The following is an 18,464-nucleotide window of genomic DNA, read 5'->3' as shown; positions in this document are numbered from 1 at the left end:
TAACTTAAGTATATATTAAAAGCTGGCACAAAAATTAAAGTTTAAATCATATACTTATTTTATAAATACTGTGCATTTAGTTATAAGTAAATGCAATTAACTGTTCAAAAGTTTGTTTCAAGATTTTTACATTTTATTTATTTAACAAGAATGCATTAAATGCATTAAAAACTGATTACATGTGTAACATTTACAGTTATAAAAGAAAAAAAATATTTCAAATAAATGCTTTTCTTTTAATTCATAAAAGAATACTAAAAAAAGTATATGTGACCCTGGACCACAAAACCAGTCTTAAGTACCATGGGTATATTTGTAGCAATAGTCAAAAATACATTGTATGGTTAAAATTATCATTTTTTCTTTTATGCCAAAAATCTTTAGGAGTCTAACATAATCTAAGTAAAGATTATGTTCCATGAAGATATTTTGTAAATTTCCTACTGTAAATATATCAAAAGCTAATTTTGATTAATAATACGCATTGCTAAGAACTTTAAAGGTGCTTTTCTCAATATTTTTTTCGATTTTTTTTATACCCTCAGATTCCAGATTTTCAAATAGTTGTATCTAAACCAAATATTACATCAATGGAAAGCTTATTTATTCATCTTTCAGATGGTGTATAAATCTCAATTTCAAAACATTTACCCTTATGAGTGGTTTTGTAGTCCATGGTCACATGGTTTCCACAAAAACGTTAAGCAGCATAAGAGTTTTCAACATTGATAACAATAAAAAAAATCTTTCCTGAGCACTTTCTGAAGGATCATGTGACACTGAAGACTGGAGTAATGGATGCTTAAAAAAATTCAACTTTGCATCACAGGAATAAATTACTTTTTTAAATATATTAAAATAGATATAACAATCAAATGCAAACTTGGTGAGCACAAAAGCTGAACAGTAGACTATATGTAATATAAGTGCCGCTGATGTGTGTGTAAAGGTTTCGTTCTACTTATGAACAACACATTTTTGAAAATGTCTTCTCTAACAAATAAAATCAACTTGTGATGAGCCCTGAAGAGTTTCTCATGATATAAAAGACTCATATTCAATCCAAATCCAATAAAGTCAAAAGTTTTCTGTTCGAGTTATGAAACCGCTTGTCATTGCAAATATCACTTTTAGTGTTTGTGTGTATTTCACTAAATTGTGGAGACCAAATTTATTTACATAAAACCATCTACATGATAAGCAGCTGACAGTCCCCGCAAGGACAATGAATTTATCATTCTGTACTAAATAATGAATATGTAAAAATGCAAAAAGGTTTCCGTGTGTGTTAGGTTTAAAATTAGGTAGGGTAGGGGATATACAATATTATTAAAAACAAAAGTCAGATGGAAAGTCCTCACCATGATAGAAAAACAAATGTGCATTTATGTGTGTGTGTGTGTGTGTGTGTGAGAGAGAGAGAGAGACTCTAGATTGATGTTGAAGTGAAGAGCTGTTGGCAGGTACCTGGCAGACATATTGTTTTCAGGAAGGAGAGGAATCTCGAGAACCTTCGTGCTGGCGATGATAATTTCCTGGCTTGCCGTAGCAACAGTTTTTCCTGTTATGCGGTGAACCTGGTAGAACGCATGTGGCCTCAAATAACGGTCATCCGCTGTCCCGATGAACATCTGCAGGTTCACTGGCTTCTCATTGTAGCCAACAAGCTGTTAAAAAAAAAAAAAAAAATAGTGAAGATATGAGTCATGATCATTGCAGGATGACCAGAGATTTTTAAAGGTCCTAGACATTCTGACACATGAACTTCTATGAATACAATAAATGCAATACATTTTAAAAAAAGTAAGATGACTGCACTGGAACTATGCTTTACATATACATCTCTTCTAAATATTACACAGGAAAAAAAAAAAAAAAAAAAAAGTTGGCGCTTCAGGTCCATCGTCCCAAAGGTAATGGGCTTTTGCTTAAATGTCTGAATTAAGGTCTATGGTTATTAACACAAGCTAAAGTTATTTTTTCAGTTTAATTTTCATAAACTGTAGTTGGTCACAGAGCTTTAAGGGATACTCAAAAATGAAAATTCTTTCATCGATTATTCACCCTCGTGTCGTTCCAAACCCGTAAGACTTTCGTTCATCTTCAGGCCACAAATTAAGATATTTTTGACGACGGTGAGTGTTTAATGACAGAATTTTCTGTCATTGGGTAAACTATCCCTTTAATTTCTGCAATAATCCAAAAGCTTTTTTTTAAAGGAACCAGGGTGATGGTAACTTCCGGGTTGGCCTACATAATTATGTCGTCCCAGCAACACTCCATAGCCAAACTCAGATATTTTTGACAGGCCATATTGATCTGGAAGCACTGGACATCCCCCACGTCAAGTGGCAATATTATCCATTAGCATTACAATTATTTCCCCCAATGCATTTCCATTCGAAGAACCCTGCATATGTGCAATTATTTCCCAAGTCCACATCCGTGCACATTAATATCAGACGTTAGCCCGGTTTTTCCAAGACGAATTCAAAACACTCTAGCTAGTAATTAAAATCCAGACAGGAGCTTAAAGACACGTTTTCATGCCACGAGTAAGGGAAAAAACACAGAAACCGAATTGAAGGAAAAAATAAATGAGCGGGTAGAAAGGTGAGAAAAGAAAAACAAAACCATGAAAGACATTTTACTTCTGCTGCTAAAATAGTATAAACAAGACTTTCGTCTTCTGAAAATGGAAATAGGGACATGAAAAACCCATTCAAATGTGAATAATTAGATGTAACACATCATTCTGTGAAGTCTTTTTCAGAACAAAAAGCTTTCACAAAAACATTTTTCTTCCTGGTGCTGCACACACCAGGGTGTCCGGTGCAACAGGGAGCCAGAGTGGCAATGCAATGCCCCGTCCAGCAGTATGTGCACACGTTTGGCCTGCCAATAAGCTTCCCAGACAGGTGAGGAGTTCACAAACAGAGGGAAGCTATTCCGCTGACATGCATGTGTAGGAGGGTGTTACTTAGGTTGAGCACACAGGCTCCTAACAATCTCTCTACTGTTGAAATGTTATGCTTGGCAAACACTGACCCAATGCAGCACAGAGAAAGAGAGAGAGAGAGAGAAACTGGGAATGAGTGCAAAAAAAAGAAAAGGGAGAGAGATGACCCACTCACAGGTAACGGAAGGACCAAGCCAACCACAGCAACACAATAATGAGAAAAACATGCTTCACATATAAGCTGACGGGTGTTGAGAATAGAGCCAGATATTTGTGGAAAGGGGAAAAAGAAATTGACGGAGGGGAAAGGAGAATTAGGGAACAACGGAAGACTTGGATGGTGGTGGGATTTGGTTCATGTAGTTCTTAGGACAGCATGGTTTTATTACACTTGGAGACATGCGTAACTGAGAAAATTATTAAACCAAAAGGGCATGCTTAGTTTCAAAATATTTATGGTGAGATTTTACAAGAACCTTCTGTAAGTACAGGCTGATAGCTAAGACAAATTAACAATAAAAAAACCTTTTAGCATTTATTGATTGATTTAGTTTCTGCATATAATAATACATTTTAAAAAGCATTTTCTATTTTAACTAATGCATTATGAACTAACATTAATGAACGTCGTTTTTTTTTTTTGGTAATAAAAAAACATTAGCTGAGATTTTAATTTTTTGTAAAAAAGAAAAATTATTGTTTATTGTCATTGTTAGTTCATGATTCATTTACTAATGCTAATCACCTGAACCTTGTAATGTGTTACCATAGTTACTATATTTCTAAAGCAAATTAGATGGCTTTAGAAAACAAATGGCATGAGTAAAAGTACACATTCAATTTCTAAAAAAAAAAAAAAAAAAAAAAAAAAAAAATGTTAAATGAAGCATTATGGGACACTCTGCATGAAAGCTTTGCTTTTTTCTTTTCTTCAATGTTTGTCCACAAGCGCTCTTGTTTCTACGAATACTGAGAATGAGGCGAACAGTCCTCTGCAAAGAGAGACCTCCAGGCAGAAGGGTCAGGGCTAAATATACTGTATTCTACATTTTGTGAGCTCGCTCTGGGTCAGGGCATTGAGACGGTGAGGCATTCAGAAGCAGAGGTCACGTTTATGCTTCAAGACCTGAAAAAGGTGAAGGGCTCAACTGACCCTGCCAACATCAAGATTTATTTCAGTGGTGAGAGTCCACCACCCCTGGTAACAGCTACAAACCCGACCAGACAATTAAATCTCATATTGTGTGTGTGCAAGCAAAAACAAAACGAGACGGTGTTATGCGTGTATGAAATAAGCTACCAGGTTCACACAAAAACTAGCTTAAATTACACTACCATTAAAAGCTTGGGGTCAATCATTTTGAAAAAAGTCTTTATTATCATGATTATTACCAAGGTTAAAAACAGCTGTAGTACTTACATTAGTTACAATTTAAGGCATCCTTGCTAAATAAAATAATAATAATAATAAAAAAAAGACTTCTTGCCCATTTAGGTGCTGTAATCGGTTCCTCAGTGCATCTACCAACCAGGTAAAAAAAAAAAATAATAATTTTTCGAAAACCCAGTAACTATGTTTTGGTAAGCCTTTTTTCTGCAAGCATATGAGAAAACAAGCCACTTAGACTTTATTCCCCTGTGACTTAGGAAGAGGATCTTATTATAATATTACTGCCCCTTCATCTGCATGTTTCTACCAACAGCACCACACTTTTGTTTTCGAAAGTGATAACTGTGTACCAGTTCTAACGGCATGGTACAAGATCAAGCAAAGCAGTCGTTGGGAGCTATTTATTTATTTGCTGTATGTCACACAGATCTAATATAACCATGTAATTTCTTTCCCAGCTGTTTACCTTCACAGACATAATCAACTTTTTTGTGTATATCATGTGTGTTTTTAACAAAGTTCTGTGCGTTTGGCAGTTTAAGTGCAATAAGACATGAAAGAGAACTTAGTTTAGTCCTCACACGCCGTGTGACAGCCACTTTTTGTGTGCATGCTTCAGATGTGTGCACTCAGAAAACCATATATCAGAAGTTTAAACTAATATGGCTTTAAAACAGATGTTTTCAGTGTGACAGACATGATAATCAAAACCAGATGTTTTTTGCCAGAATATATGAGGTACGAGCTATAAAGGAACAGCCCTTTTTCTGGAAAAGGGGGTGGGGAGGAGCAGCTTATTTGCATTTAAAGAGACATGCACGAAAACAGCCTGTTTCTGCTTCCACTCGAAATAGGCATTTTCAAAATTATATAATAAATGATCCGTGGGATATTTTGAACTGAAACTTCACGGTTACATTCTGGGGACACCTGAGACTTATATTACATATTGTAAAAAGAAGCACAATAGGTCTCCTTTAAATGCCTGCTCTCTAGTTTTGCACATTGTGCAAGACACATCTAAACAGTGCTTATTCCTTCCAGTCAATCTAATCAGACTGTCGGCAAACTCTGGGCAACGTCAAAAATGTGAATTTTCCTCTACTGTTTTAATGATGTTATGATATGATTTAAATCAACATGAAACCACATTCACAATGCATTTTCCTTTCAAATTATGATATATTCCTCACTGAGTAAAACAAAATATTCAATACTCTATTGGGAACTGATTGGATCCTGAAAAGTGGACGTTCCATAACATAATGGAGCCAGTAATTGCATTTTGATGAAAGATTATGAAGACAAACATTTCTTTTTAGAATAAAGTGCACTGATGAATCATGCAAAATAGGACCAGGAACATGTATTATTAAAGTAAACAGTGTCAATTTTGATTTCGTAATTACTTTAAGGTCACCAGATACATTTAACTTGATCTGGAATGTTGTAAAATTAAGCATCCAAAACCCCTAACGGTCAGTATGATGCATTATAATGTAAAATCACTTTACAAGATGATACATCAGGCCACGAACATTTATGACTTTTGGAAATTCCATGAACATGCTGCAGCCTCAGCAAAGTTTCAGAGCACTGCTACAGCTTCAGTTTCAAGACATTTAGAGCAGCAACAAGGCGCCACATCCTCAAGGAGTTTCTGAAGACTAACCACCTCTGTTCTAACCATTAAGTAAAAAAAAAAACAAGCTGATCTACTTTTTGTCTGTAGGGCTTTAATGCGTTTATACATATATTTTAAATGTTTTTATATTATAAAAATACAGTAAAACAGTTACACAATAAAACAGTGTTACAATTTAAAATAACTGTTTTCTATTGTAATATATTTTCAAATTTCATTTATTTCTGTGATGAATTTTTAGCAGCCATTACTGCAGTTATCAATGTCACATTATGCTATCAATGTTCACGATATGCTGATTTGGTGCACAAGACTACTTATGCTTCTTAATATGTTCATGATTCTTTGATGAACAGAAAGATCAATCAGTATTTATTTAATTTTTGTAAAAATATAGATGTTTGCGGGCAGCGTGCTGCCATACAGCGCTGTTGCGCTGTGGGCGTCCCAAGTTCGAATCCTGGCTCGAGGACCTTTCGCGATCCCACCCCCTTCCCTCTCTCCCACTTTGCTTCCTGTCAGCTATAACCTTTCCTATCATAATAAAGGCAAAAAGGCCAAAAATAAAATCTAAAAAAAAAAAAAAAACGAAAAAAAAAAAAAAACCAGGCACTTTTGCTGAAATTTAATGCATCAAATTATGCAAATGACTGAGACCAAACTTTCAAAAGCTGGTGCAAAAAGTTTTTTTCTCATGACACTTTAGAAATGGCAATTAGTCATAAAGAGTTTTGTGGATTTAGTGTGATTCATTCTTCAAAGAAAGAGACGTCATTTATGTTTTGTATGACAACACTTTGTGACTACATCCCTGCTCTATTCCCGCTTATTTTCTTTAATCCCAAAGAAAATCTAGGAGAGGCGGCAACATGCTGCGAGGAAAAAAACAAAACAGGAAAGGGGTAATAGAAAACAAACAAGTTTAAAAACCAAGACTCTTGAATGAGAAGCAAAGATGATGTGGCGTCTCTCCAAACACAAACAGCTACAGTAAAACCTCCTCTCATTCATCCTCTCATCACATCTGTAGACCTGAAGAAATCCAGTGTGTATTTGTGTAAAATTTCACAAGACGACTGTCCCTGCACTCCTGTAACCTCTCTTCCCTGACACTGGTTATATTAAACTGCTGACATTAAGAACAGTCACATGTCCCATAGCTGGAATAAAACTAGCAGGGGCAAAAATAGCCTCCATGGGTTGCCTTTCATACCGAGGACTAAATAAAGACGTCTCATTCCGACTGTTTCTCATTGCAGTGTGGGCTGAAAGAAACAGAATCAGGTGGTCTAAACACAGCAGGAAGACAAAGCCTAGCATACAACAAAGCACGTGCGCCACATGTTTTGGTATGAAGTGGCACGTTTTGTGCTGTCGGACCTGAGGCTGCATGTTTTATCATGCTTTAACTCCCTTTACACGCCCTCTAAACCTTGTACTTCCCTTCAAGTTTCATGTCTCCTTCCCCTATACTCTTCAATCACTTTCTCTGCTCTACCTTCTTTCTCCATCTCTCTATCTCTCTCTCCTTCCAACCCGCTGCTGGCAAGTTGTTTCCCTGTGTTGCTCTGTGGTTGCTATGGTGAGAGCCAGCCGGTGCGTGTGTGTGCATGCAGGAGTATGATTGTGTGTGTGTGTGTGTGTGTGTGTGTGTGTGTGTGTGGGTAAACCCGAGCCTGAGGGGGTGGGGAGGAGACTCAAGGTCACACAAAAACAGTCACACACACACACTGTGGCCTCTGGCCCCGAAACGTGGACTCGTGCTGACATGCTCTCTGTGCTTACTGGACACAGCGAGAGGTCTGTTCACCGATGCAGTGTTTACACAACATATGCCTGTGTGTGTGTGTGTGTGTGTGTGAGAGAGAGAGAGAGTGAGAGATGGAGACAGAGAGAGAAAGAGAAAGAGGGATAAATAGAGGTATACACATGGAGAGCACTCAGACCCAGGAGGCTGGGCAACCACTTGTTTAAATAAGGTCAATACACATACTTTCTCTCTTGCTCACACACACACACACACACACACACACACACACATACACAGCATGTGTGAAAGGACTGCTACGACTCTCACACAAACACATCAAGATATAAACACATGGATACCGTGATGTGTACCTCTCTCACCCTCTCTGTTCTCAATGAGCTGTGTCCTACTCTTCACTCTTCAGTCCACATCAGATACAGCCTTAGGCTACTGTACAACAAAAGCCGTACACACACAGCCATACACTCATGAGGGCATACAGACAACAGGGTTGTTCCCCAGACAAGCACGTTGAGAGCAAAACTTTAACAGTACACAAACATCTCTGATCAGCACTGAAAATCACCCACCGTGAGGTCTGAGGGTCACCGAGGTCAGCCATCTTGTTTTTCACAAAAACGTTATCTGATACTGAGCCATGTTGCACAAAACAATAAAGCTAATATATCTGTGAAATGATTAATTGAAGGAGTTTTCCAGATTAAAATCTACTGATTTACCATAGATAATATTTCGACTCATTTCTTGGTTTGTTTAAACGAAGTAAAAATGTACATTTTATGCATATATAATGGAAGACGGCTAGAAATGAAGTTTATATTTTATCCATATTAAATGAAATGTGTTCCTGTAATTTAAAAGTTAAAGCATGGAATGCATGAACTAATGAAACATATTCCTTGAATAGGTCCCTATGATTGTACAATCCAGTCATAAAAACGGAATTTACTGTATAATGTGGAACGTCATGGAATCTGCCAAATTTGAAAGTAGGTCAGTACACTTAAATTTAAATCAAAACTCGATATGGACTAGTGTCTGTGAATATTAGGCTGCAAAAAATACTATTTAAATATGAATTCTGCATGTGTGTCTCTGTGTGAATGAATGGCGCACGCGCACAGTTTCGTTTACTATACATATTGAAGCGTGCGTGACGCTTGCGGTGTTTTCAGCCTCTGCCACCTCAAAATATGAGTACATGAATGCAAACATAACCTCTACAACTGCTCTGAGAGTTACTTCATGAGCATTTCACCGTTTCTTTTGAGAAAAACCATCGTCATATATACAAAGAGAAATTTAAAGGTCTTCACAGCAACCTGTCAAAATAAAAGTTCGGTTTAACTTGAAGAAACTGTGACAGAAATACATTGCTTAACATAACAGTAGTAATACTAGTATTAAAATTATTATTAAAACTGGTGCTGTCAAACGATTAATCGCGGTTAAAAGCTTTTGTTTACATAATGTAAACAAAATGTTTTGTTAACACACATGTGCGTGTACTGTGTATATTTATTATGTATATATAAATACACACACGCATGGATTTTTTTATTTAAGAGAAATATGTTATGTATTAAATATATTTATATATAATAATTATATGAATAAAATATATAGACATGTAAATACTTTAAATATATATATACTGTATGTGTGTCTATGTACATGTACATAATAAATATATACAGTAAACACACATATAAACAAAAACTTTTATTTTGGATGCGATTAATCGTGATTAATTGTTTGACAGCACTAATTAAAACATAATAATAATTATTATTGTAATACAATTATAATACACAACAATAATTAAAACACTATTTTTTTAACCAGAATTTATTTACAAAAAATACACAACACACTATTTCTAAATTAAATAAAAAAAATAAAAAATCAATTTGTTTTTTTTATTAGAAAATAAATTAATTAGAGATGTTTTTAATTATTAAAATTTAAAGAAACTATTAATATGGAATCCAGAAAATTAATGTGAAAAATAAAACTTAAATTACAAAAAAAAAAAAAAAAAATTCATAGGCCTTAAAATATATTTGTTTAACTCTACTGTTAAATTGTTCAAGTTTCATGATTTCAATTAATAAGACATGCTTTCGATTTATATATTTTTTATTTAATCATTAAAACAGAGTCTAGAAAAATTAAAACAGAAAAAAACAGAATCCAGAAACTTGAAAATAATGTAAGTTACTTTGGCTAAAAGCATTTACAAGCAAACACAAATGCAAATTTTACGAAAAAAAAAAAAAAAAAAATATATATATAAAATAAAATAAAATAAAATAAAATAAAATAAAAAACCTAAATCAAAATCACAAAAACATGGAAAAACCCTTTTCTTTACCAAAAAAATAAATAAATAAATAAATAAATAAACCTTCCAGAGCAAAACTTCAAACTGAGGAATAACATTGGTAACCCATACCCAGAATGAATAAAAGAGCCCCGCTTAGTGCCCAACATCCCCTACAGGCTTGTAAGGGCAAGGTTAGAGCCCTTTCAACCTGTCTAGCAAGAAGTGGGTAATTTTCTACAACAGGCATGTACAAAATGGTAGGCCCAAGTCAAAATCATCATTTAGAAAAGTGCTTAAAAATATCGGCTCTGCATTTCTGCTTTTAACCTCTCCAGTACAGCTGCCATTAGACTTTTCTTCTCCGTGATAACTGACAGCCTGCAACAGATGCTGTCAGTAGAATTTAGCCAGAATATTCCTTTACCATTTTTCTTTTAAAAACACAGGGTAATTTATTTTTCATAAAGCTGGTTTCCACTATGTGTGTTGGTTCCACTGAGCCTTTTATCCACATAAAAGCCCTGGGTGAAAGGTACAAGTGACTTTCTCTGAGAATAAAACACATGAACAGATCCTACGGCAAATGTAAACTCTGCTGCCCTTTGTGTGAGTCTTTGTGTTTAACCCGTTCAATTGTGATCTCTAACACACACACACACACACTTACATTTAGGAAAGTCAGTGCCAGATGGGTTCAGAACTTCTACATCTCCTAGCAACAGGTGTGCTGATTTTGGTTAAGAGTGAACCCAGAGAGAGCGAGATGCAAGCGAGGTTTGTAGGGCATTACACAGCATTCCTCGTAGATCTCTGAACTGTGAATTAGCCTAGTCCAAACACTAGCAGTAAACACTGTCACTTTGTTTTGCTGGTGTTTGTCTGGCTACTGTACGCTGCAATCCGCAGCCTTTTGTTATGGCAGCTTGACTTACACACCACTGATAGATACACTTGCACGCGTTTCTCGATTTCACCACAATTTGCGTCTCTGATTTCTCACACAATAACTGGAGTGCTGAAGTGCTGGAAGACGTGGATGTGTATTTCTGGTTGTAACATTAGCCCGTTCGTCCCTCTGTAATGCAAATTTTTTACGACCTTCTCGTAACCTCATGACCTGTGTAAGTACACCATCCACATAGCTGGCCCATTCATTACTCTACACATAAACCATTACTAGGGGTGTAACGGTTTACAAAATTCATGGTTCAATTTGATATGACACAGTGGTGTCACAGTTCGGTATGTTTTCAATCCAGCAAAAATAAATAAATGGCAGAGAAATTTCCTTAATTTTAACAATTAAAAAAAAAAAAAAGATTGACTTTGAACAATGCAATGCATAAATTTCATTTATCACGCCTGCTTTATATTGCTTAATACTGTAGACTTTGAAAGGCGTTTTGACTTTTGCCGTTTATCTAAGACGATTTTGGAAGCTTTTTTTAACATTTGTTTATTTATTTGCTTCCACCGTGTTTGCTGATTTTCAGTGTTTTAGGCCTATATATTTAAACTTTATTTGTTATTTTATATAAGGCCTATAGCATGGTGTATTTGCATTCATTTTGTTAATAAATTGAACATTATTTGTTATGTTTATATTATATGTGTAATATAAGTGAGTTCGTCGCAATGTTTCGTTGTCGTTAGTTCAATCAATTGCCGCTGAATTGCCGCCAATTCGAAAGTGAAATGCGCACAGGCATTTACAAGCAATTTAGAGCAAATAAAAGCAAGGAAAAGAGGGAAAACTCACCGTCACCCTACTGGAGTAGTGTGTTTTTTTTTTTTTGGTGGGGGGGGCACACATTCATTATTTATTTACTAACAAAGCATTTATCAAAGGTGCAATAGGTGATTGTCTTCAGAAACATGTTTTTTGTTATTTATATATTCTGTGGAAGGACCAAGAAATCCAATCAAAACGTTCAGTCCAAACATTACGATAGGCTGTCCTGCCATATGTATTACATGTGTATTTGCATACCTCTGGGCATCCTGTTTGCACAGACAGCATACGTCATCAGCGGGTTCACATACACTATGCAGGCAGAGCGGGAATGGCAGGCAAGCATCAACAACCTGATCTTCCTTCCTTGTAATACTTTTACTAACTGTACTATAAAGCATTCTCACAGTCAATGTGATGTTTTAACGGCCACTAGAGCATTTACAGTAGTTTTGTGGCAGACTGACAACTGTGCATGTGTCTGTAAGTTCTGGAAAGGTGAATTATTATTATTATTTTATTTCTTTCCTTTCTGTTTGTGACCCGAGTTGGATATATGCTTGGGTACACTTTTCCTTGCTCGATCCCCATGTTTGTGGATGAGTGCATTGGCACGTGAGGTGTTTTATTAAACTCTGGGAAAATAGGCCATCTTCTCGTCTCCCATGCTTTATTAGCACCACACAGTTTTCCTATCTGAGCTGCTGAACATTTTAGCTTGGTGTTAAAATGTCTTGTAGTAACGTTGTCTCTGTATGTCTGGTTTGTGTGCGTAGATATGTTCAGGAGGCATGGCTTTGGACGGTGATTTGCAGGGAGGGTGGGACGTTTGCTTTCAGTGCTATCAGGCTAAATTTAGCGTTCTCCAAGATCTCCTATTGCACCTTTAATAGTTTAAATTAGCTTTTATTTTCATATATATTTTTAGTTATGATTTTTTTAAGATTTTTTTTTTTATTGTCATTTGATTAGTTTTTTTTTATATCTCTATTGAGATTCACATTCATATATTCATATTAACTTATTTTATTGTAGTTCTAAAGCAATATTTCTTTTTTTTGTTTAAGTTTTTCACCTGACTTTAATATTTAACTTTGACTTTTTAAAATAATTTTAAAACAAAGCTCACTCACACAATTACCTGTTAGGTTACAACACTGACCTATAACAGTCTGTCTTTTTTTTTTTTTTTAATCCAGTCTAAACTGATGTTCCAATTCCATTTGATGTTTATATGGTTTCTGAGTTAAAGATTCACTGCTGTTCAGAATTTTGGGATCAGTAAGTTTTTTAAACAATTTTTAAAGAAGTTTCTTATGCTCATCAAGGCTATATCTATTTGATCAAAATACAGAAAAAAAAAACTGCAATTTTGTGAAATATTTTTGCAATTTAAAATAACAATTTTCTATTTTAATACACTTTAAAATATAATTTATTCCTGTGATGAAATGCTGAATTTCGTCTTCAGCGTCACATGAGGCTTCAGAAATCATTCTAATAAATCTAAAATATCATTCTTATAAAATCATTATAATCAGTTAAGCTGCTTAATATTTTTTTGGGACCTGTGATTCTTTTTTCAGGATTCTTTGATAAAAAAAAAGTTAAAAAGCACAGTGTTTAATCAAAATAGAAATTTTGTCTTACGATACTATTATTCAAAAAGTTTCTTTATGTCTCTCTTTCTTAAAATACTTTTAATACTTTTATTCAGCAAAGAAATGTTAAATAAATAAAAAGTATAAGATGGTAAAGACTTACATTGTTAGAAAAGATTTCTATTTTTAAAAAATGCTGTTCTTTTGAACTTTTGGAAATTCAGCGCTGCGTCACAGAAATCAATTATATATTAAAGTGTATTAAAATAGGAAACCTATATTAGAAATTGCAATAATATTTCATAATATTACAGTTTTTAATGCATTTTTGATCAAATAAAGACAGCCTTGACGAGCATAAGAGACTCGTTAAAAAAAAAGACAGTGAAAAGAAAGACAGTATTATGCAGTAGCATAATAGTTACTTAACAGTAACAGAATAACAAGCATATTTTATGTAGCTCTTACTCGTGGATGTTTGTTCTCCTATTATTAATAGTTACCTTCTTTTTGGTCCATTAGTCAACAAATGCTGGGTAAACACAGCAAGCGTAATGAAGGTCAGGAGCATGGAGGTGCACTTCTGATGTAACTGTTTAACAGTTCACTCAGAGATCATCCTGTTAAGTTCATTTCAATTAAAGCTGATTCACACTATTTCATCTCTTAACATTCATTTTGATTTAATGACTGCTTTATCATCCATTTTTTTTTTTTTTTTGGAGGTACTACCCTTCTATGCCTTCTCTGCCAAATGCCCCGGTGTTCACATAAAAACACACATACAGCGTCTGTGCTAGTTTACACCTGGCATACAGGTGTATGGGTCTGTCCTCCTGGCTAATTGGCAGCGTAAGTGCTGCTGAAGGCAATATGGCTCAGTGAGTCTGTTCACTGTCTCTAAGATCCAGTCACCGCAGAGAGGCTCACTCCCAGGACAGATGGAGTCTGCGGTGTCACCTGCTGACGTCACAACAACAGATACTCCACAGCAGCAGCCTAAGACTCCAGCAGCGCATGCCCCAGAAAGCATCATGGGAAACTTTATCGTAAACAGCTGCTAGCTGAAAGGTCTGAAGGTATGGGAGATTTTCCATGTGCAGATTTTCCCAAATGGAACCAGGGAGTTTCAAAACCACAATAAAAAAAGGCATTTACGCAGTCGAAATGAACACAAACCAAGGAAAAATGAGAAAATACAATATTAACATTTTACAATAAAGTTCGATTTGCTAACATCAGTTAATGTATTAGGTAGCATTAACTATTTTTTAATGCAGTGTTTAAAAAACGAATACACATACACTAATGTGCAAAAGTCATAGCCCGCTAGAATTTTCAAAATAATGGTTTTAAGTCAGTTATTTCTATCTTTCGCTGTAGTGTCAGTAGAAAATACCAGTCCAAACATTCCTTTTGCCATTAATTGTAATAATCCAGTGAGATTTTTGTATGCACAAGGACTCTGGAATGACATGAAGAAACTGAAAAAGAAACTGAATCCAAGACTAAATCCAAGACTAAATTAAACATTTTGTTGGTGAAAATACTGGTGGCCTTACAATTGCTCAGTTTAAATTAATGTCTTTTAATAACATACATTCCCCTGGTTTCACAAACAAGGCTTAAGACTATAGTCCAGACTAAGTCTGAGCTGTTTCAACTGAAAGAAACTTGCACTGACTAATCTTAAATTAGTGCCTTTGTTTTGTCTTTAGATGCACACCAGCATTTTCAAACCAGTGTTTTTTTCTAAGGCACATTTATAAAAACTACTTAAATGTCCTAATTGAACTATGACCTGATCCTGACTTAGTCTAAGCCCTGTCTGTAAAAGCGGGCCATTGTATATAAAAAAATGTGTTCGTATTTGTAAAAATTAACATTAACCTAGATGAATAAATGCTGAAATAAATGCTGTTTATGCATTAACTAATGCTAATTAATTAAACCCAGACATTTCTATACTATTTTTACCATAGTTTTGACTATTTAATCACTTTTTTATTTACCTGCTCAGACACTACACTAGACAGTGCATATAGAAAAAAACAAATATATAGCACTGTACATCACTCTTATGCTAAACCATCATTAAAACAAGCGTAATCATAACTGGGAACAAAATATAATTTGATTCTGATCGATTGATGGTATAGTTAAATAAATTGATTAAACCCATGATTCATACATGGGTTGAAGAAGTCAAATTATGACTATGACTAGCACTATTTAGCGAGCACATAAATACACACATGTAAACCGGGTGGTCAGTTGATCTTCCTGCTGCTACTCAGATCATGTGTTAGCAGTAGCTTTCACAGAGAGTTTGTAAATGCATATCTGTATGCCAGCAGCTTCAACACGTTAAACATAGTTTCTAGTACTTCTATTCAGTATATAAGTGCCCATAATAACTATAATATCAATAATAACATGTTAAGACTTGTTATTATCTGTATCTACAAGATATTTTTTCCTATTCATTTAATTTTCCTCTTGTAAAAATACGACCAAAACTTGGAAAAAAGAAGTTTAGCGAGGTTTTCTAGCGCAGTATTTCCCTGTGGGTGGACCAGTGTGTGTCTACCACAGAACAGACTTCATTAATGTGAGGTAATTATGCATCCTCAGTCGTAGTGTGAGGGGAAGTGGGGCTATGATGTTAAAGAGTTAGTCATTAATACTCTGAAATAGTAAGAAAGGCACGCTCGCTCGCACAACACTGATTCTCGTGTATACGGTTGGTTGATGTTTAAGCACGCGAGGTAGGGAGATAAATCTCAGCAAACAAGACAAAAAAAGGATAGCGGTTGTTTGTTTTTAACTCGCTTCTTTTTTTTTCCCAGGCTCAATTATGAATGCACATTTCATATCTAGAAGGAACATATCGTTTCTGAAGGAAAGATCTGCATACTACTTGCCAGTCATTAGTTTACTGAAATCAAGCCTCTGATTAAGTACATCAATTAGGAAATGTTGTTCATATGTTGAAACACCTATCTCTTGAACATTTTCAAATTATATCTATAATTAAAATGAGTAATTTCCAACTTAAAAGGTTTTAATTTTTTTTTTTTAAAACACAAAAATAACTTCCATATTGTAGCAAATTTCATGTAATAAACTCATTAATAAAAGAGGTCTTTCCCTTTAAATATTCTCTATGGGGATGTGACGTCATGGTTGGAGTGGAAAGAAAAATGTCCGGTGTCAGTAGCGTCTCACATGGCAGTTCGACGTCCTCTAAGTCCTGTTCTGCTCTCCTGCTGAAGCTGAACTAGGAGTGTTTGATAATTATTTTGAACATCACTACCTCAAATTAACAAGAATAATAATAATAATAATAATAATAATAAAAAAAATGTATTATTATTTCATATTGTTTATAATGCAACCAGCACTCGTCCAGCATACATGGATTTCATTTTTCATTAAAAAAAACAAAAAACAAAAAAAAAAAATCTATGAACACGTCACATTTTGACCTTCACTGCAACAACACCATCTTATGGAAAAAGTGATGTGGCAAAACTTCATCAGATGTCCTTCTAAGATGTTATCTGATCTTCCTGACATCTTTGACTTTTTCTCCACAAACTTCATTTGGAAACAAAAACATGTTCAGCTCTTGACAGAAATGTTTGAGCACTGATTGAATTTCAAGTATACTCAATTAATTCAAAAATATTGTAATGATAAAAATAAGACAAAGTACTAGTTTAAAATATTTTTATATATAATTTACTAATTTATTTGTATTATTATCATCTTCAGTATGAAACTTGGGCACATATAAACCTATGCCACATCAACCACCCATGCACACAAACTACACCTGTAATTTGCTTTTGGATTTGAGGGCTATAAATTCAATGTGGCAAAGTCCAGAAAAAGTGCAAAGAAACATAAAAATGACTCCAACTGACCAAGCAGACTTGGAACAAAGGGCAATGTAGAGGCAGTCCTGCAGTATAAAAGAGATGAGATGTTTGATAATGAAAGATGATCATGCAGGTAACCTAACGAAGGTCATAAACAAGAAACGACTGCCAATTAATGGCCCACAAGACACAAGACTGAGGTGTGATGTGGCAGAAACGCAGGCCTGTAATTGTGGTTGTTTAATGGACCATTCAAAGCCAGAGGTTATGATTCAGGGGAAAGGCCTTCTTCTCTTCCTCACACGATCTCAGTTCATGAGTTGAGTGTGTGCTTCATTATGGCTGCCACAAAAGAGGCCACTGCCTCCACGACCATAAAATATTTACCAACAAGCTCCCTCTCTCTTAGTCTCTCTAGGAGAGCTAGCCTCAGGAGAGTGCCAGGTAAGTTTACCTATCCGATCATGCTACAGCAGGATACTAATTGGGCTTCATTTTACATAAATGATGCCATCACCTCTGCTGAAGCACGCTCCCATGATCCCTCCGGTGAGCCGCTAGTACAAGTAGCACAGAGCAGTTGGTAGGAAATAAAGTCCCTAATCAGACTGCTACACGGTTTGCTTAGATCTGGCTGACACCAAAACACACGCTCGCTAGCTGTTACCCAGTAAAAGGAATTTTATGACCAGTAATGAGGTTACTAGGCCACACAGCAGACGCTTTCTGTGTGGTCTCGCTTCTCAAGTTCTGCTTCCTGTGAGGGAACGGATGGCATCATGCTCTGTTCCCACTTTTGTGGCTAGCGTAATGAGCACTTAGAAATCAAGGCCACAAGGCCTTGTACGACGATCCAAAACCAAGTTTAACCTCTCGTACAGTCAGCTAAATGGGTGGTGGTAAAACAAATGTGTTCAGCCCGGAAAGACGGTTGGTGAGAATGACATCATCAGTAAATGTCCTATTGTGGAGACTCACCTTGACGATAGGGTGTCCCCCAGATGCAGCTTTGATGGCTCCTCGGCTGCCTTCGGTCTCGTAATGAGCTCTGTGATGAGCTTTGGGATGAACCTCGATCTTCAGTTCATACTGCCCATATTGATTCGGCAACGGCCAGTCCAGGGGAGGCAGGGATGATGCCCTACGCACAGATCAA

General features: G+C 35.5%; 1 protein-coding gene across 2 annotated transcripts in view; it reads right to left on the bottom strand.

Annotated features, from left to right (window-relative positions):
- Nucleotides 1-18,464, bottom strand: part of nfatc3a (nuclear factor of activated T cells 3a) — a 76,615-nt gene that overhangs the window by 26,569 nt on the left and 31,582 nt on the right. For both annotated transcript variants that reach the window (XM_051116146.1, XM_051116147.1), the window contains exons 3-4: nt 18,287-18,449; nt 1,468-1,667 (exon numbers count right to left, since the gene is read on the bottom strand). In XM_051116146.1, the coding sequence (XP_050972103.1) occupies nt 1,468-1,667; nt 18,287-18,449 (363 nt within the window). The remainder of the gene's footprint in view (nt 1-1,467; nt 1,668-18,286; nt 18,450-18,464) is intronic.

Source organism: Labeo rohita, chromosome 7 (assembly GCF_022985175.1).
Source record: "Labeo rohita strain BAU-BD-2019 chromosome 7, IGBB_LRoh.1.0, whole genome shotgun sequence".
Lineage (NCBI taxonomy): Eukaryota > Metazoa > Chordata > Actinopteri > Cypriniformes > Cyprinidae > Labeo > Labeo rohita.
Note: the sequence above shows the minus strand (reverse complement) of the source record. Positions and strands in the feature narration are given on the sequence as shown.